This window comes from Mytilus trossulus, chromosome 1 (assembly GCF_036588685.1).
Source record: "Mytilus trossulus isolate FHL-02 chromosome 1, PNRI_Mtr1.1.1.hap1, whole genome shotgun sequence".
In the NCBI taxonomy this organism is placed as follows: Eukaryota; Metazoa; Mollusca; class Bivalvia; order Mytilida; family Mytilidae; genus Mytilus; species Mytilus trossulus.
Window position 1 is genome coordinate 22965838 of NC_086373.1, and position 13528 is coordinate 22979365.

Below are 13528 nucleotides of genomic sequence, written 5' to 3' on the forward strand. Positions count from 1 at the left end.
TCTATGTTTTGGCTTCTCCCCAGGTAATGTAAGCTAGTTTAGGGATAGAAATGTGCTAATAGCTTGAGTTCTTGTTGGTATGTAATCATGGTAATATACTGACATAATAATACATTATAAAGACCACTGGGCTAAGGCTGTTACTGTTGTTACTAGGGGAGAGAGAAGTGAACACAACAGGGCTCCAGTTTACACTGAGACAAAAATGAAATAGATGTTAACTATAAATTACCATACAGTCTACAAGTTCAACAATGAGCAAACATGATGACATACCACCCTTATTCTCCCAAATGGCGAAAGTATATAAAATAGTTCAAACCAGAAAACTATTGGCCTGATTTATGTACAAAACAGTGAAAAAAAAACACATATGATATATACTGTCAAAATAATACACAATACTTAAACTATCTACAACCACTTAATAACAGACTCATGAGTAGAGACAAACACATACAGATTAAATTCTAGTCACTTCAGGAGCTACAATGTAGTTAATCAGCACCTGGTTAATTTTGGCATCAAAGGTAGTTATTTCAGCACCCACAATTAAAATTATCTTTTCCAAGAAAATTTTAGAAGAATTTTTTGTCTATGTACAAATGTATATTTGTTGAGCATAACAGATAAAGGAAGATTTGGTGTGAGTGCCAATGAGACAACTCTACATCCAAATAACAATTTATCAAATTAAACAATTATAGGTTGACAATATATGCCCTTCAACAGACTTTGTTATTAACAATGTGGCCATAATAACTGTTTCTATTGGAACAAACATAACTTAACTTCTACAGGTTAAAATCTAGTTGTGAACACATTGGACATGGAAAGCATGGGACTATAATGAGTCGACTATATGGTCTGTGTTTTAACATACAATGTACATGTATGTGTCCAAAACTTGAAAGGTTGAATTTTCTTCATACGAGAAGAGATGCAACAGCATTTGATGAGTCTGACTAAAAATTAGGTAACACCTAATCTCAACTGATAAAGCTATTTATTAAATTGCATACAGATCATAACAATAACAATTAAGAGGACAATGTATGAGTTGAAATTGCTACTTGTGAAACAAATCTATTTGCAGATTAAATCAAGTAATCCAGATGTTATAGCTTTCCAAGAAGTGAGATGTGGTGATAGCAAGAATGAGAATCAGATATTGGAATTGCAGAAATTATTACCTGCATATAAATGGGCATTTTTCAAATGCTCTAATAAGGTCCAAAAGATTAAGCACTCCATCAAGAAAGGATATAATAAAGAAGGTATGTAAAATTGTACACTAACAAGTGAATAAGATAAAGGGTAAATTTTCTGAGTTGTTTTACAATAGGTTTTCATACATGTTAGTTCATTCATAAATGCATATTATTTACCTTAAAATATTCACCTTAGACTGATTTGTAATTTATAAAATGGATACTTTTCAATGAAACAGCTACCTCACAACAGTAAAAACAACCACATTTATTTACAATACAATCCTTCCTCAGGGGAGATAAGTCATAGTTTAGTTCAATCTCATCAACAAAAAAACAACCATTACCTATCACGAGGACCCTGCTTTGGGATAGACTCATGAATGTGTGACAGGGTTAAACTGGTTTAACTGCATTTTCATAAGAACACCAAGCCTCATCATTGGTTGTCTTTTGTCTTACTGTGAATTCATTTTTTTCATGGAAACTGATTATTCTTGGTTTGAAGAGAACTTGTATTTGTGTGTTGAACAAAGTCTATATACAAGCTTTTAGAAAATATAAACTCTTAGAACATTTAAACATATGGTTAGCCTTTACCCACAAAATCCTTTTTTTTATATATATATATATATATATATATATATATATATACGTAAAACCTTCATCTAATATAATCATGACTATAAGTGCAGGGTGCCCGATGGTTTAAAATAATTTTAAATTTTAAATTTCAATAACACAATACCCAAGGCAACAATAATTAAAGCTAACAGGCAAATATTCACAATACAACAAAAACCCATCTAACACATCCTTATTGTGCATGTCTCAGGGGAGATAATTCAGTTTTAATTGATTCACATTTACTTTATTGTAGGAATTGGAATACTAAGCAAACTTGAAGTGTTAAATGCAAAAGCAGAAGAACTACCTTATACATATGGACCAGATACAAATAAAAGGCTCCTCATACATGCAAAGTTACTACAGGGTGACCAGGTTGTCAATATCATCAATGTACATTTCTCATATGATAGACAACAACAATGTGGAAATGCTGCAGCACTGTTAGACTATGTTTTTAGTAAGAAATATAAAATAAAATCATCAAAGATACCAGGAGTCGATTTCACAAAAAAACTTACAACTAACTAAGATTGGTCTTAAGTCATGAACAAATCAATATTCTTATGTTTTTTTGTGAAATCGACCCCTTTTAATTTGGTAGGTCAAACACATGTTTTGTCTACAATTACTCATCAGTAACACTTGAATCATAGAAATTCAAAGGCCACATAAAATATAAAGTTAAAAATATTGTGTGCCTAAAATTTCTGTCTCATATATGGTTCGTAAAACAACGATTGCTGATAATAAGATAAAATAAAATCATGATACTACACATGTTTTTTTTTACATAACTTTCATCTGTATGCTTATTTAAGTTTAGATCAAAAGTTATAAGGTAAATATGTAAATTGAATAGGAGCATCATAATAAGAAAATGGTATGAGTAAAAATAAATCAAATTATATTTGATTAGAAATAGAAAAATCACTTACTGAAACCAGAAACATATGTCTCTGCTGTAACCTACTTGCAGATTACTATTAATCCCATTCTCCCTGAAAAGTATTGTTCAAATTAAAACAATAAAGAGTGCTAAACAGTAAAATCAGAGACAAATTAGACTTCAAGTTAAACTTATCCAAGCTGTTATTTAGATATTGTTTATTTGCTGGTACATGTACAGTTTGGACCATCATTTTATGTGGTGAAAGTTTAATACTGTTCAGTTTTGCCTTTTGTAGAGTATTTAATTTGTATGTTTGACATTAACAACCCCTCATTCTCTATGTTTGGTAAGTGTTGAACTTATAAGGCAGATCCCAAATATTATGTAATTTTCCTCCTTGTTTATATTTCTAAAAGAGAGAAAAAAACTAACTTTAAAAGTACATTTTACCTTTTAAATTTCAGGAAAAAGATTGAAAAATGTGGTACTCTTGGGAGATTTCAATACTTACAATGATTTTGAGGCTCCAATAGATTTAATAACATTTAAACCTGGACATGCAATGACTCACTGTAAACAGGAGCTCAAACAAATTGGCAACAGATATATAAATTTTGATGATTCCTGGCAGAAGTTGCATGGCAAGGACCATAGTGGTTTGACCTTTAGCAATATGGTAATTATACAATAAACAATATATTTTTTTGTGTTATGAAATGTGAATTCCTATATGCAATTTATGCATTTGTATAAATCTGTGACTTGATATTTTACATAAGTCTTCACTTTACCATACACCCTCATGTAATAGGTTGTGTGGGTAATGTTTTTTTTTTTGTGGGTTATGTTAAGGAGGCTCGCGGGTATAAGATTTTAAGAAAAAAATTAAACATTAACTTTTCATTACAAATTTTATTTATTACCTTGAGTATATAAAAAAGAAGAGGTTGTATGATTGCCAATGAGACAACTATCCACAAAAGACCAAAATGACAAAGACATTATCATCTATAGGTCACTGCATGGCCTTCAACAATGAGCAAAGCCCATACCGCATAGCCAGATATTAAAGACCCTGATAAGACAATAGTTGTTACTTTATCATATGGTACAAAAATAATTTTAAAAAAACAATTCCTATTGGCCCCAGGTGACTTTTAAAATGTAGATATCATTGAAAAAGCTCCAAATTATCTCCCTTTGGTGCATAAATGCCATTTTTGGCATTAAAATTGAAAAATCCTTTTTAACTAATCGGTGATCTATATTTTTTATAGTTGTTTTCAAATGAGCTGTACATAAACTAAATAATTTTAAAATTTAAGCTATTTCTGTTATTTAGTTCTTTTTTATTTCGATATTACCGCTATTTCTCTTATTAGTTCAACAGAAAAAAAGGACATTTACAAAAGTGTAGGCAGATTGTGAGCGTTAATGAACGGTGACCTCATATTTTTATTTCATTTTTCTATTAAGTATAAGAAGGTAAAGTTCATTTATAGAAAAATATAGAGAAATCCTATATTAAACTAGAGGCTTTTAAGAGCCTGTGTCGCTCACCTTGGTCTATGTGAACAAAGGAAGCAGATGGATTCTATGTAAACAAAGGAAGCAGATGGATTCATGATAAAAATTTGTTTTGGTGATGGAGATGTGTTTGTACATCTTACATTACTGAACATTCTTACTGCTTACAATTATCTCTATCTATAATGAACTTGGCCCAGTAGTTTCTGAGGAAAATGTTAGTAAAAATTTACAAATTTTATGAAAATTGTTAAAAATTGACTATAAAGGACAATAACTCCTTATGGGTTCAATTGATCATTTTGGTCATGTTGACTTATTGTTGACTTATTGTAAATCTTACTTGCTGAACATTATTGCTGTTTATAGTTTATCTCTATCTATAATAATATTCAAGATAATAACCAAAAACTGCAAAATTTCCTTAAAATTACCAATTCAGGGGCAGCAATTCAACAATGGGTTGTCTGATTCATCTGAAAATTTCAGGGCAGATAGATCTTGATTTGCTCTTAATGCTTTGGATTTTAACCTTATTTTTGTGACAAAAATGTCGGTTATTGATTTGAGGATGTACGGCCGATGGGCGGCAGGGCAGTTGGGCGAACAGCAACCAAATGTTGTCCGTGCATTTACTCATGAACCGTTCAACTAAAGCTTTTCAAATTTTAATATGTTGTTACAGACAACATAATGAAGGTCAAGTTCAATAATGAGGATTTTGACTTTTATCATTCAGGAGTTATAGTTCTTGAAAGATTGAAAAATGGCGTTTCCAGTCGTGTCCGTGCATTTACTCATGAACCATTCAACCTAAGCTTTTCAAATTTTAAAATGTTGATACTGATAACAAAATGGAGGTCAAATTTGATATTGAGGATTTTCACTTTCACCGTTCATCAGTTATGGTTCTTGTGATATTGGCAGGACACAAATAAATGTTAATAAACCCGGTTTGCTGTCGTTATGAAAGCCTCTTGTTGAGTTATAAGCCAAAAACTGCATTTTATCCCTATGTGCTATTTTTAGCCGTGGCGGCCATCTTTATTGGTGGGTTGGGTCACCGGACACATTTTTTAAACTAGATACCCCAATGATGATTGTGGCCAAGTTTGGATTAATTTGGACCAGTAGTTTCAGAGGAGAAGATTTTTGTAAAAGTTAAGGATGACAGATGCTGGACGCCGGACGCAAAGCAATGGAAAAATCTCATTTGGCCCTTTGGGCCAGGTGAGCTAATAAAAAAAAATTTAGACCCGTGAGCCCCCTTTAAAAAAGGGTGAAATAATTCACTTTAATTTGTTGAATTTATTCTGATATTAAAATTTATATAAATTCTTATCTATTGCTCTTTGGAATGATTATCATGACTGTTTATGGGGTACATACACACTTAACAAAATATTAATCATATATATATTTCAGTTTATATTTCTAGTGTTAGAATGGAAAGTTATGGCATAATATTTAACAAATACAAGGGAGATAATTCTAATGGCTACATAATTTGAAATATTGCAAAATTTAAATATCCCATCCCTTTTTAAGTACCCTTTATATTAAATACAGTATCCCTTCAGATTTTACTCTATTTCTTTATAAACCAGACACTCAATTGTTGTGCATTTGTCAGTCAACAATATTTTTAATTTTATGAACTTAAATCTCAGTTTCTTCAAAATAAACGGAATTTTATACTCTTGGTATGTAGATGTGTGACATATAGTTGATCATACGTTTTTTGGAACTATTCTTCATTACAATTTTTGAGGTAAGTTTAAGCTTTAACAACTTATCTCTGTATAATATATTTCAAATTTGGCATAGTGAAAATGGGTATACTAGTTGATTTTCATCTTTAAAAAATCTCATTTCTTTTCAGCCTTTTCCAGGATTAGAGAGTCGTCCAGATAGAATAATGGTGAACTCAGAAACAGAAGTGATATCTGCTAGTTTATCAGGACATGGTACAATTTACAAGAGACAGTACAAATCTAGTATTGTATTTTCTAGGTTTCAGACAGTACTGAAACAAGCAGCTTTATCATACCATTCTATCTCAGGATTTTCCTGTTTTCATGACTGTGGTCCACATGGCTCTTGTCGGTGTGGTGTCTGTGTTGCAGATGGAAATGACAAAACTTGCCATTTACCGAATTGTATAGAATGCAATGCAATTTTTTATAACAATTATTTCATAATGACATGCATTGCAATTTTTGTACTTATTCATGTTTTCTTTGCAGTTTTAAGTATTCTTATAACTGCTGCAAATTTCAAAGGAGAGACTATTTCCTCATTGTTAGGTTTCAAGTGTTGCTTGTGTAATCCTGATCTCTATACAAAGCCAATATTATTAACAAGACGATCAAAATTTATTAAAATATGTCACAAGTGGCCTCTGTTTAGAATACCACCATGTTACTTATTATTTATCAGTAGTGTTTCATTTGTTTTTGTTTTAATTGTTATAAAATATCATTTTAGTGATATGATAAAAACTGTAAATAATATTTTAGATGAAGAGTATTTTCCATCAGATCATCTGATGTTATCTGTTACATTAAAATATACAATCATTTAACTATTCTTTTTTTTATAGAGAAAGTGTTATTCATACAAAATAATACATCAATCTTTTTCTTCATAATTATATTAGTTTCAATGTTATGATGTCATCTGGAGTGCTGGAGGTCATGGATACATTCACTTTCTGGTAAAAGGTAGACCAAAAACTTTAAACTATGCTAAAAATTTACATAGTATGGAGCAGAAAGGAGCAAGAAAAAAGGCCCAGCACTTACTACATGTATTTATAGCAAATTGTGAACAACTCAATAGCTAGTATAATTTATATAGGTATTCTGACATGACTTACTACCAATTGCTATCTTGTGACTAAGTCTATAATTGGTCTAGTACAGCTGAGAGTACATTCACATAAGAGTAAGTTTATCATCTGAAATATGCATGTTATACTTTCCACTGGACATCAAGTAGCTATCAATAAATAAATCTCAATCATATGTTAGATTGAATGTTAAAGTATTGAGTAAACCATGCACATAAGAAAACAATAGTTTCACCTAAAAGGGAGAACTAAATATCTGACAAAACCTAAAAGTGCAAACATGATACAACGTATACCTGCTTTGAGAGCTGTGGTGTAGTGGTTAGTGCATCGTACTACTAACACAAAGGTTCCTGGTTTGATTCCCATTCTGGGATAAAAATTTCAGGGACTGAATCTTCGGCTATCCCTTAACACCATTGCGAGTATGATCTTCAGGAAACAATGATAATCCATCAGAAGGGGACAATAAATGGCTGACCCGTGTTAAGAGAGAGCTATATCTCTTGCATGTAAAAAAACACCTTTGTAGATTTTGAAAAAAAAACAGGGTAATTCTGATACAAGGCAGCACTCGCACTGGCAAAGTGGAAAGGGATTAATATAGGATGTTTCCCAATCCACTATAAATAAATATATTTAAACTAATCCGCTCACAAAATAGGAAGACATTCTGTTAAAATTTCTGATACAAGTGTTTGAAAAAATGTTTGTTAGACAAGCAATCTGGGAGATTGCAATACAGTTCTGTTTCCAAAAAGTTGTTAAGCCAAGGGGTGGAGTTGAGAAATAGGCTCTCAATTCCATGAAAATGCTCCTTTCAGTATGCGTCTAATACAGTCTCTGACAACCAAAGTCCAACTCCAACCTTCACGAGTGGTTTATCATCTGTAAACCTGGTGGAACTGTTTCAACTGACTGGAGAAGGGGCGAAGGCAAGCCACTGGCGCCTCAAAACCAGATAGCCTCGGGCAGATGGGGTTCGTCAACATTGGAGGGTAGCCCATCTAGGAGAAGGAAAACTCTGACTCAAAACCTCCGCTGCCTTGCGGCCATACCCGTACGCCAGGGAAAGGCTTCAGGAGACAACCTCAAGGAAAATCCAGATTAGGAATCTGCAACATCCTTCCTGTACTTCCAGGATCAGATCACTTGTTCAGAAGTTAAGGGTGAGGTAACCCCTACAGAAAACCTAGAGTGCTGAAGACGGTGGTGTTGGGCTATATAGCGCACTCTTAACAGACCAGCTCCCTTATGACACTTGAAATCACAACCAATCAATATGGTGCTCGCCATGTGAGGACCCACCAGGCAGGTGCAGTGCTGGGTACCCTGTCTCGAAGGAACCCATCAAATGCTACTGGAGGTACCTTTGTTTCGTCCTGTGGAGTCAGGGGACGAACAAGAAGAGCTACTGGCCGGAAAAACACCAAGCCTAAGTTGAAAGAACAACCAGTCATTAACATCATGCACTTGAATGCAGAAGGGGCATCCAACAAAAGAGATGAACTGCAGCATTTTCTACATGAAAATAACATTAACATCTGCTGTATTCAGGAAATACACTTGCAAGAAGGAAAACCTTTTAAAGTCAGAGGATGCCAAGTTTTCAGGATTGACAGAAAAGAAAGAAAGAAAGGAGGTGTTATGACCCTAGTAAGAAACAACATAAATGCCAGGGAGATTAAAACATATATGGAGGAAGCAGACTGATATCTTGAAAGCAAAGTCACCATCGGACAAAGCTCTTATAACATTGTCAACTTCTATTGTCCAAATGATAAAAAAAACTCTCCCTAGATACCATACAGACATCAGACAGTAACTTTCTCATGGTAGGAGATTTTAACAGCCAATCTCATAGCTGGAGATACACCACAATAGACAAAAGGGGAGAAACCATAGAAGATTGGCAAGATGAACATCATCTTATCCTTGTCAATGATCCAACTGATACACCAACCTTCTATTCTCGCCGCTGGCACACAACAACTACACCAGACCTAGCTTTCTGTATTGACGATATACACCAGAATATCAGTAGAAAGGTATGTGACCAGCTAGGGGGCAGTGACCATCGTCCAGTCATACTATCCATCAGAGGAACAAAAACTACTATTGATGCTCAATTACCAAGATGGAATTACAAGAAGGCAAACTGGGGAAAATTTGAAACAAGAGCAAATGAACTTTAATACAAAGGACATAGTTGTTGAAGGAAAGAACATCAACATGTTGTCAAGAAATTCAACACAAGCATAGTAAGAGCGGAAAAAGAAAGTATATCAAGGGGTGTGAGAAATGACTACAAGCCATACTGGTCCGAGGATTTCTTTTTGTCAAGTATCAAGTTGTAAACTGGTCCAATCAAATTCAAGAAACACATGATGCACTCACAAGAGCAAGAGAAGAGGCTGAATCAAACCCCAGCCAGCCAGGAGAATAACATCAAACTCCAACAAAGCAAGGCAAAACACCTCAAAACAAAACTTGAATGCCAGAGAAGAGAATGGAGAGAAAAAACATCATCTCTGAACATGGAGAAGGATACAACAAAACTGTGGAACTTGACAAAAGCTCTTAATGATGAGGGAAGTAAAGGCCAAAAGATAACACTAGAAGATGAAGGAAAAACAATCACAGGAAAAACTGCTACAAATACATTTGCAAAAGGTTATGAAGAAGTAAGCAATACTAACATCCCAACCTCACATAAAAAAGAGAGAAGAACCGAAATTAGAGAAAGACAGGAAACACCAGCACATGATATCATGCAGACTGACATCACAATGTCTGAGATGAAACAATCTATAAGAAAGCTTAAGAAGAAAAAGTATCCAGGTCCAGATAACATCACAAATGAGATGCTACAACACCTAGGGAACTCATCACTAAATACTTTGCTGGACATATTCAATCTTAGCTGGAGACAAGGTCAAGTCCCACAATGCTGGAAGGGCGCAATAATGATGCCAATACTAAAGAAGGGAAAGAACAAGTCAAAAGCCTCAAGTTATCGTCCCATAAGCCTAACAAGCAGCTGTTGTAAATTGTTGGAGCGCATAATAAACAAGCGCATGCACATGTACTTAGAATCAGAGAACATCATTGGAAATAAACAAGCTGGTTTTAGACAATACAAACGCACAGAAGACCAGACTACACATCTATCCCAGGTAGTAGAAGATGCCTTCCAATCCAAAAAAGTAACGTTGGCTGTCTTTGTAGATCTTCAAAGAGCATTTGATAAGGTATGGAAAGATGGACTCCTTGCAAAAATGCTTAGATATAGCATCAGTGGAAGAATGTACACATGGACCAAATCTTACTTGTATAATATAAGAGCCAGAGTGCTGGTAGATGGACAATGTGGACAGAAAGTACTCTTAAAACAAGGGGTCCCACAAGGAGGAGTATTACCACCAACTCTATTCATACTCTTTATGAACGACCTAGTACCAGAGCTACCAAAAGGGGTACAATCAGCACTTTATGCAGACGATCTTGTTCTCTGGTGCTCAGAAGAGTATGCATCTACATCTAAATATAGAATACAAACAGCTTTAGATATTATAGTCACATGGGCAAAGCAGTGGTGTGTTACCATCAACAGAGAAAAAACAACAGGAACACTCTTCACACTCTCTCCAAAAAACCAATCTGTCAAACTGACTTTGGATGATACCCCATTTAAAATGGAAGACCAACAAACATACCTTGGGGTAACTTTTGACAAAAGAATGACCTGGAAGCAACATATGACATCATCTGAAGCTAAGGGAGTTTGGACTTTTGATTTTGCCTTTTGATTTTGGATATTCCTTTTTGAATTTTCCTCGGAGTATTTTTGTGTTTTACTTTTGAACATCATGAGGAAACTTGCAGGAACAAAATGGGGTGCAAATGAAAAAATCTTGAAATCTGTCTACCAAGGAAATGTACGACCACACCTTGAATACGGATCTAGCGCTTGGATGACTGCAGCCAAGTCTCACCATCAGACTTTAGACAAAGTTCAGAATCAGGCACTACGTATCATCACAGGTGCTATGAAATCAACACCAATAAAAAGTATGGAGGATAATCAAACATACCCCCATTAGGAAAGAGAAGGGAGTGCAAAGCCATGATACAGGCCACCAAATATCAGTGTTCACAAGACCACCTAATGAATACCACTAAAACAACTCTCATCAGGCAGACTTAAAAGATCCAGCTTTACATTAGAGACAAGAGCATTGCAAAGAAAACACCAGGAAGCCCTACCAAAATATATAGAACCCATAGTTTTCACAATGAATAACACCCCTTGTGAAGAAAAACTTGGAAATGTCACCATCCAGACCTCAGTTCCGCTCATTACCACCAGAGATGAACAGACTAGTAATGTAAAGAAAATACTTACAATGAGTATGCTTGAAGAACAGTATCCTTCAAAAACTAGGGTAAGAGTATATACAGATGGGTCAGCCACAAATGCCACAGCAAATGGAGGGGCTGGTATATACATTAAGTACCCCAATGGAGATCAACAATCAGAGGCAATACCAACAGGCCTACATTGTTCAAACTACAAAGCTGAAGAAAAAGCCATTACTCATGCTGCACATTCCATCAAAAACAAAATCGATGATACAACTCAAGTAGTATTCCTGACTGATGCCCTCTCTGTTCTACAAGCTTTGAAGAACGACAAGCTGCCTCAACTCCAACAAGCTTTATACAACATCAAAAGTCTGACAACAGTAATTCAGTGGATCCCTTCACACTGTGGAGTTTGGGGTAATGAACAAGCCGACAGATTAGCAAAGTATGGTGCTGAACAACAACAGGAAGAAAATCCAGTCTGCTTTTCAGAGATGAAGACTATCATAAAATCTCTGTTCAACACTCTACAGCAACAAGATAGTTACCACCAGCTAACAAGATCTGAACAAACCACCATCTTTAGACTGAGGACAGGACACAACAGACTCAACCAACATTAACACAAAGTCATGAAAGTTGTTCCATCTCCTATGTGTCCTTGTGGAGAAGCAGAGCAGGATACAGCACACCTACTACAGTCATGCAATTTCCATCAGGCATTGGGAGATAAGATATGGCACTCAGTAACATCACTTGAGAGAAGCTATACGGACCAGTGGATTCCCTACAGAAGACCACCAGATTTGTTGAGGAGACTGGTATTCAAGTGTAAAGGCGAACGATAAGAAGAAGAAGCAATACAGTTCTTCTCCTAAAGTGGGTGTAAATAATTAATAATTAATATTCCTAAGTACTGTTATATTCCAGTTATATCACAGACATTGAATGTAGCCTTCTACAGGCATTCTAATAATCTGATTAAAATATTCTAAAAGTATGTCAATAATATCAGGGTCAATTATTTATCAAGTGTCGTGCTAAAATGAACTGAATCAAGAATCTGAAATTGAAACTTTGCCACCTAGAAAACAGTAATGGGCAAGGTTAAGATTGAGACTAAATTGATGCTCTGAAGAGCCTGTGTTGCTTACTGAGGTCGATGTACATCTTCAACTAATATGGAGACTCTCCAACATTAAATATCATGTTAAAAATCTCTTTTCTGTTAAGTTTCTCTCAGTCTTCATTAGCTGTTGCCAAAAATATAAAAAAAACAAGTGAAACTGCGAGCTACTGCTCACTGATGATACCCCCACTGCAAGTGGATAATATTAATAGTGTAAAAATATGCAAGTGTTCGGTTAACAGGAAGTTGTTGAGTGATGAATCTGAAAACGCATCACACGGTAAAGCTGACTTATATAAATCCTGAAACCAAATTTCAGAAATCCTTGTATTGTAGTTCCTGAGAAAAATGTGACAAAAATTTTCAACTTGGCTATCATGTGTAAAATCATACAAGTGTTCGGTAAACAGGAAGTTGTCGAGTGATGAATCTGAAAACGCATCACACGGTATAGCTGACTTATATAAATCCTGAAACCAAATTTCAGAAATCCTTGTATTGTAGTTCCTGAGAAAAATGTGACAAAAATTTACAACTTGGCTATCATGTGTAAAATCATACAAGTGTTCGGTAAACAGGAAGTTGTCGAGTGATGAATCTGAAAACGCATCACACGGTATAGCTGACTTATATAAATCCTGAAACCAGATTTCAGACATCCTTGTATTGTAGTTCCTGAGAAAAATGTGACGAAAATTTTCAACTTGGCTATCATGTGTAAAATCATACAAGTGTTCGGTAAACAGGAAGTTGTCAAGTGATGAATCTGAAAACACATCATACGGTAGGGCTGACATATATAAATGTTGATACCAAATTACAGAAAGGTTGGATGTGTAGTTCCTGAGAAAAATGTGACGAAAGTTTCATGGGACGGACTGACTGAAGGACTGACAGAGATAAAACAGTATACCCCCCCCTTTTTT

The 13528-nt window shown here is 34.8% G+C and overlaps 2 protein-coding genes across 2 annotated transcripts in view; both read left to right on the forward strand.

Moving 5' to 3' along the window:
• The window catches only part of LOC134719030 (uncharacterized), a 7588-nt gene extending 747 nt beyond the window's left edge, over positions 1–6841 (forward strand). Inside the window, exons 2-5 of the mRNA XM_063581958.1 lie at positions 1097–1277; positions 2092–2298; positions 3195–3406; positions 6140–6841. Of these exons, the coding sequence (XP_063438028.1) occupies positions 1097–1277; positions 2092–2298; positions 3195–3406; positions 6140–6841 (1302 nt within the window). The remainder of the gene's footprint in view (positions 1–1096; positions 1278–2091; positions 2299–3194; positions 3407–6139) is intronic.
• Positions 6842–11403: 4562 nt separating this feature from the next.
• On the forward strand, positions 11404–12096 carry LOC134705831 (ribonuclease H-like). The gene has a single exon (XM_063564578.1). The coding sequence runs from the start codon at positions 11404–11406 to the stop codon at positions 12094–12096; it is 693 nt and encodes a 230-aa protein (XP_063420648.1).
• Positions 12097–13528: the final 1432 nt, after the last annotated feature.

Coding starts and splice junctions, on each gene's coding strand:
- LOC134705831 (XM_063564578.1), top strand. CDS start 11,404: ATGAATAACACCCCTTGTGAAGAAAAACTTGGAAATGTCACCATCCAG.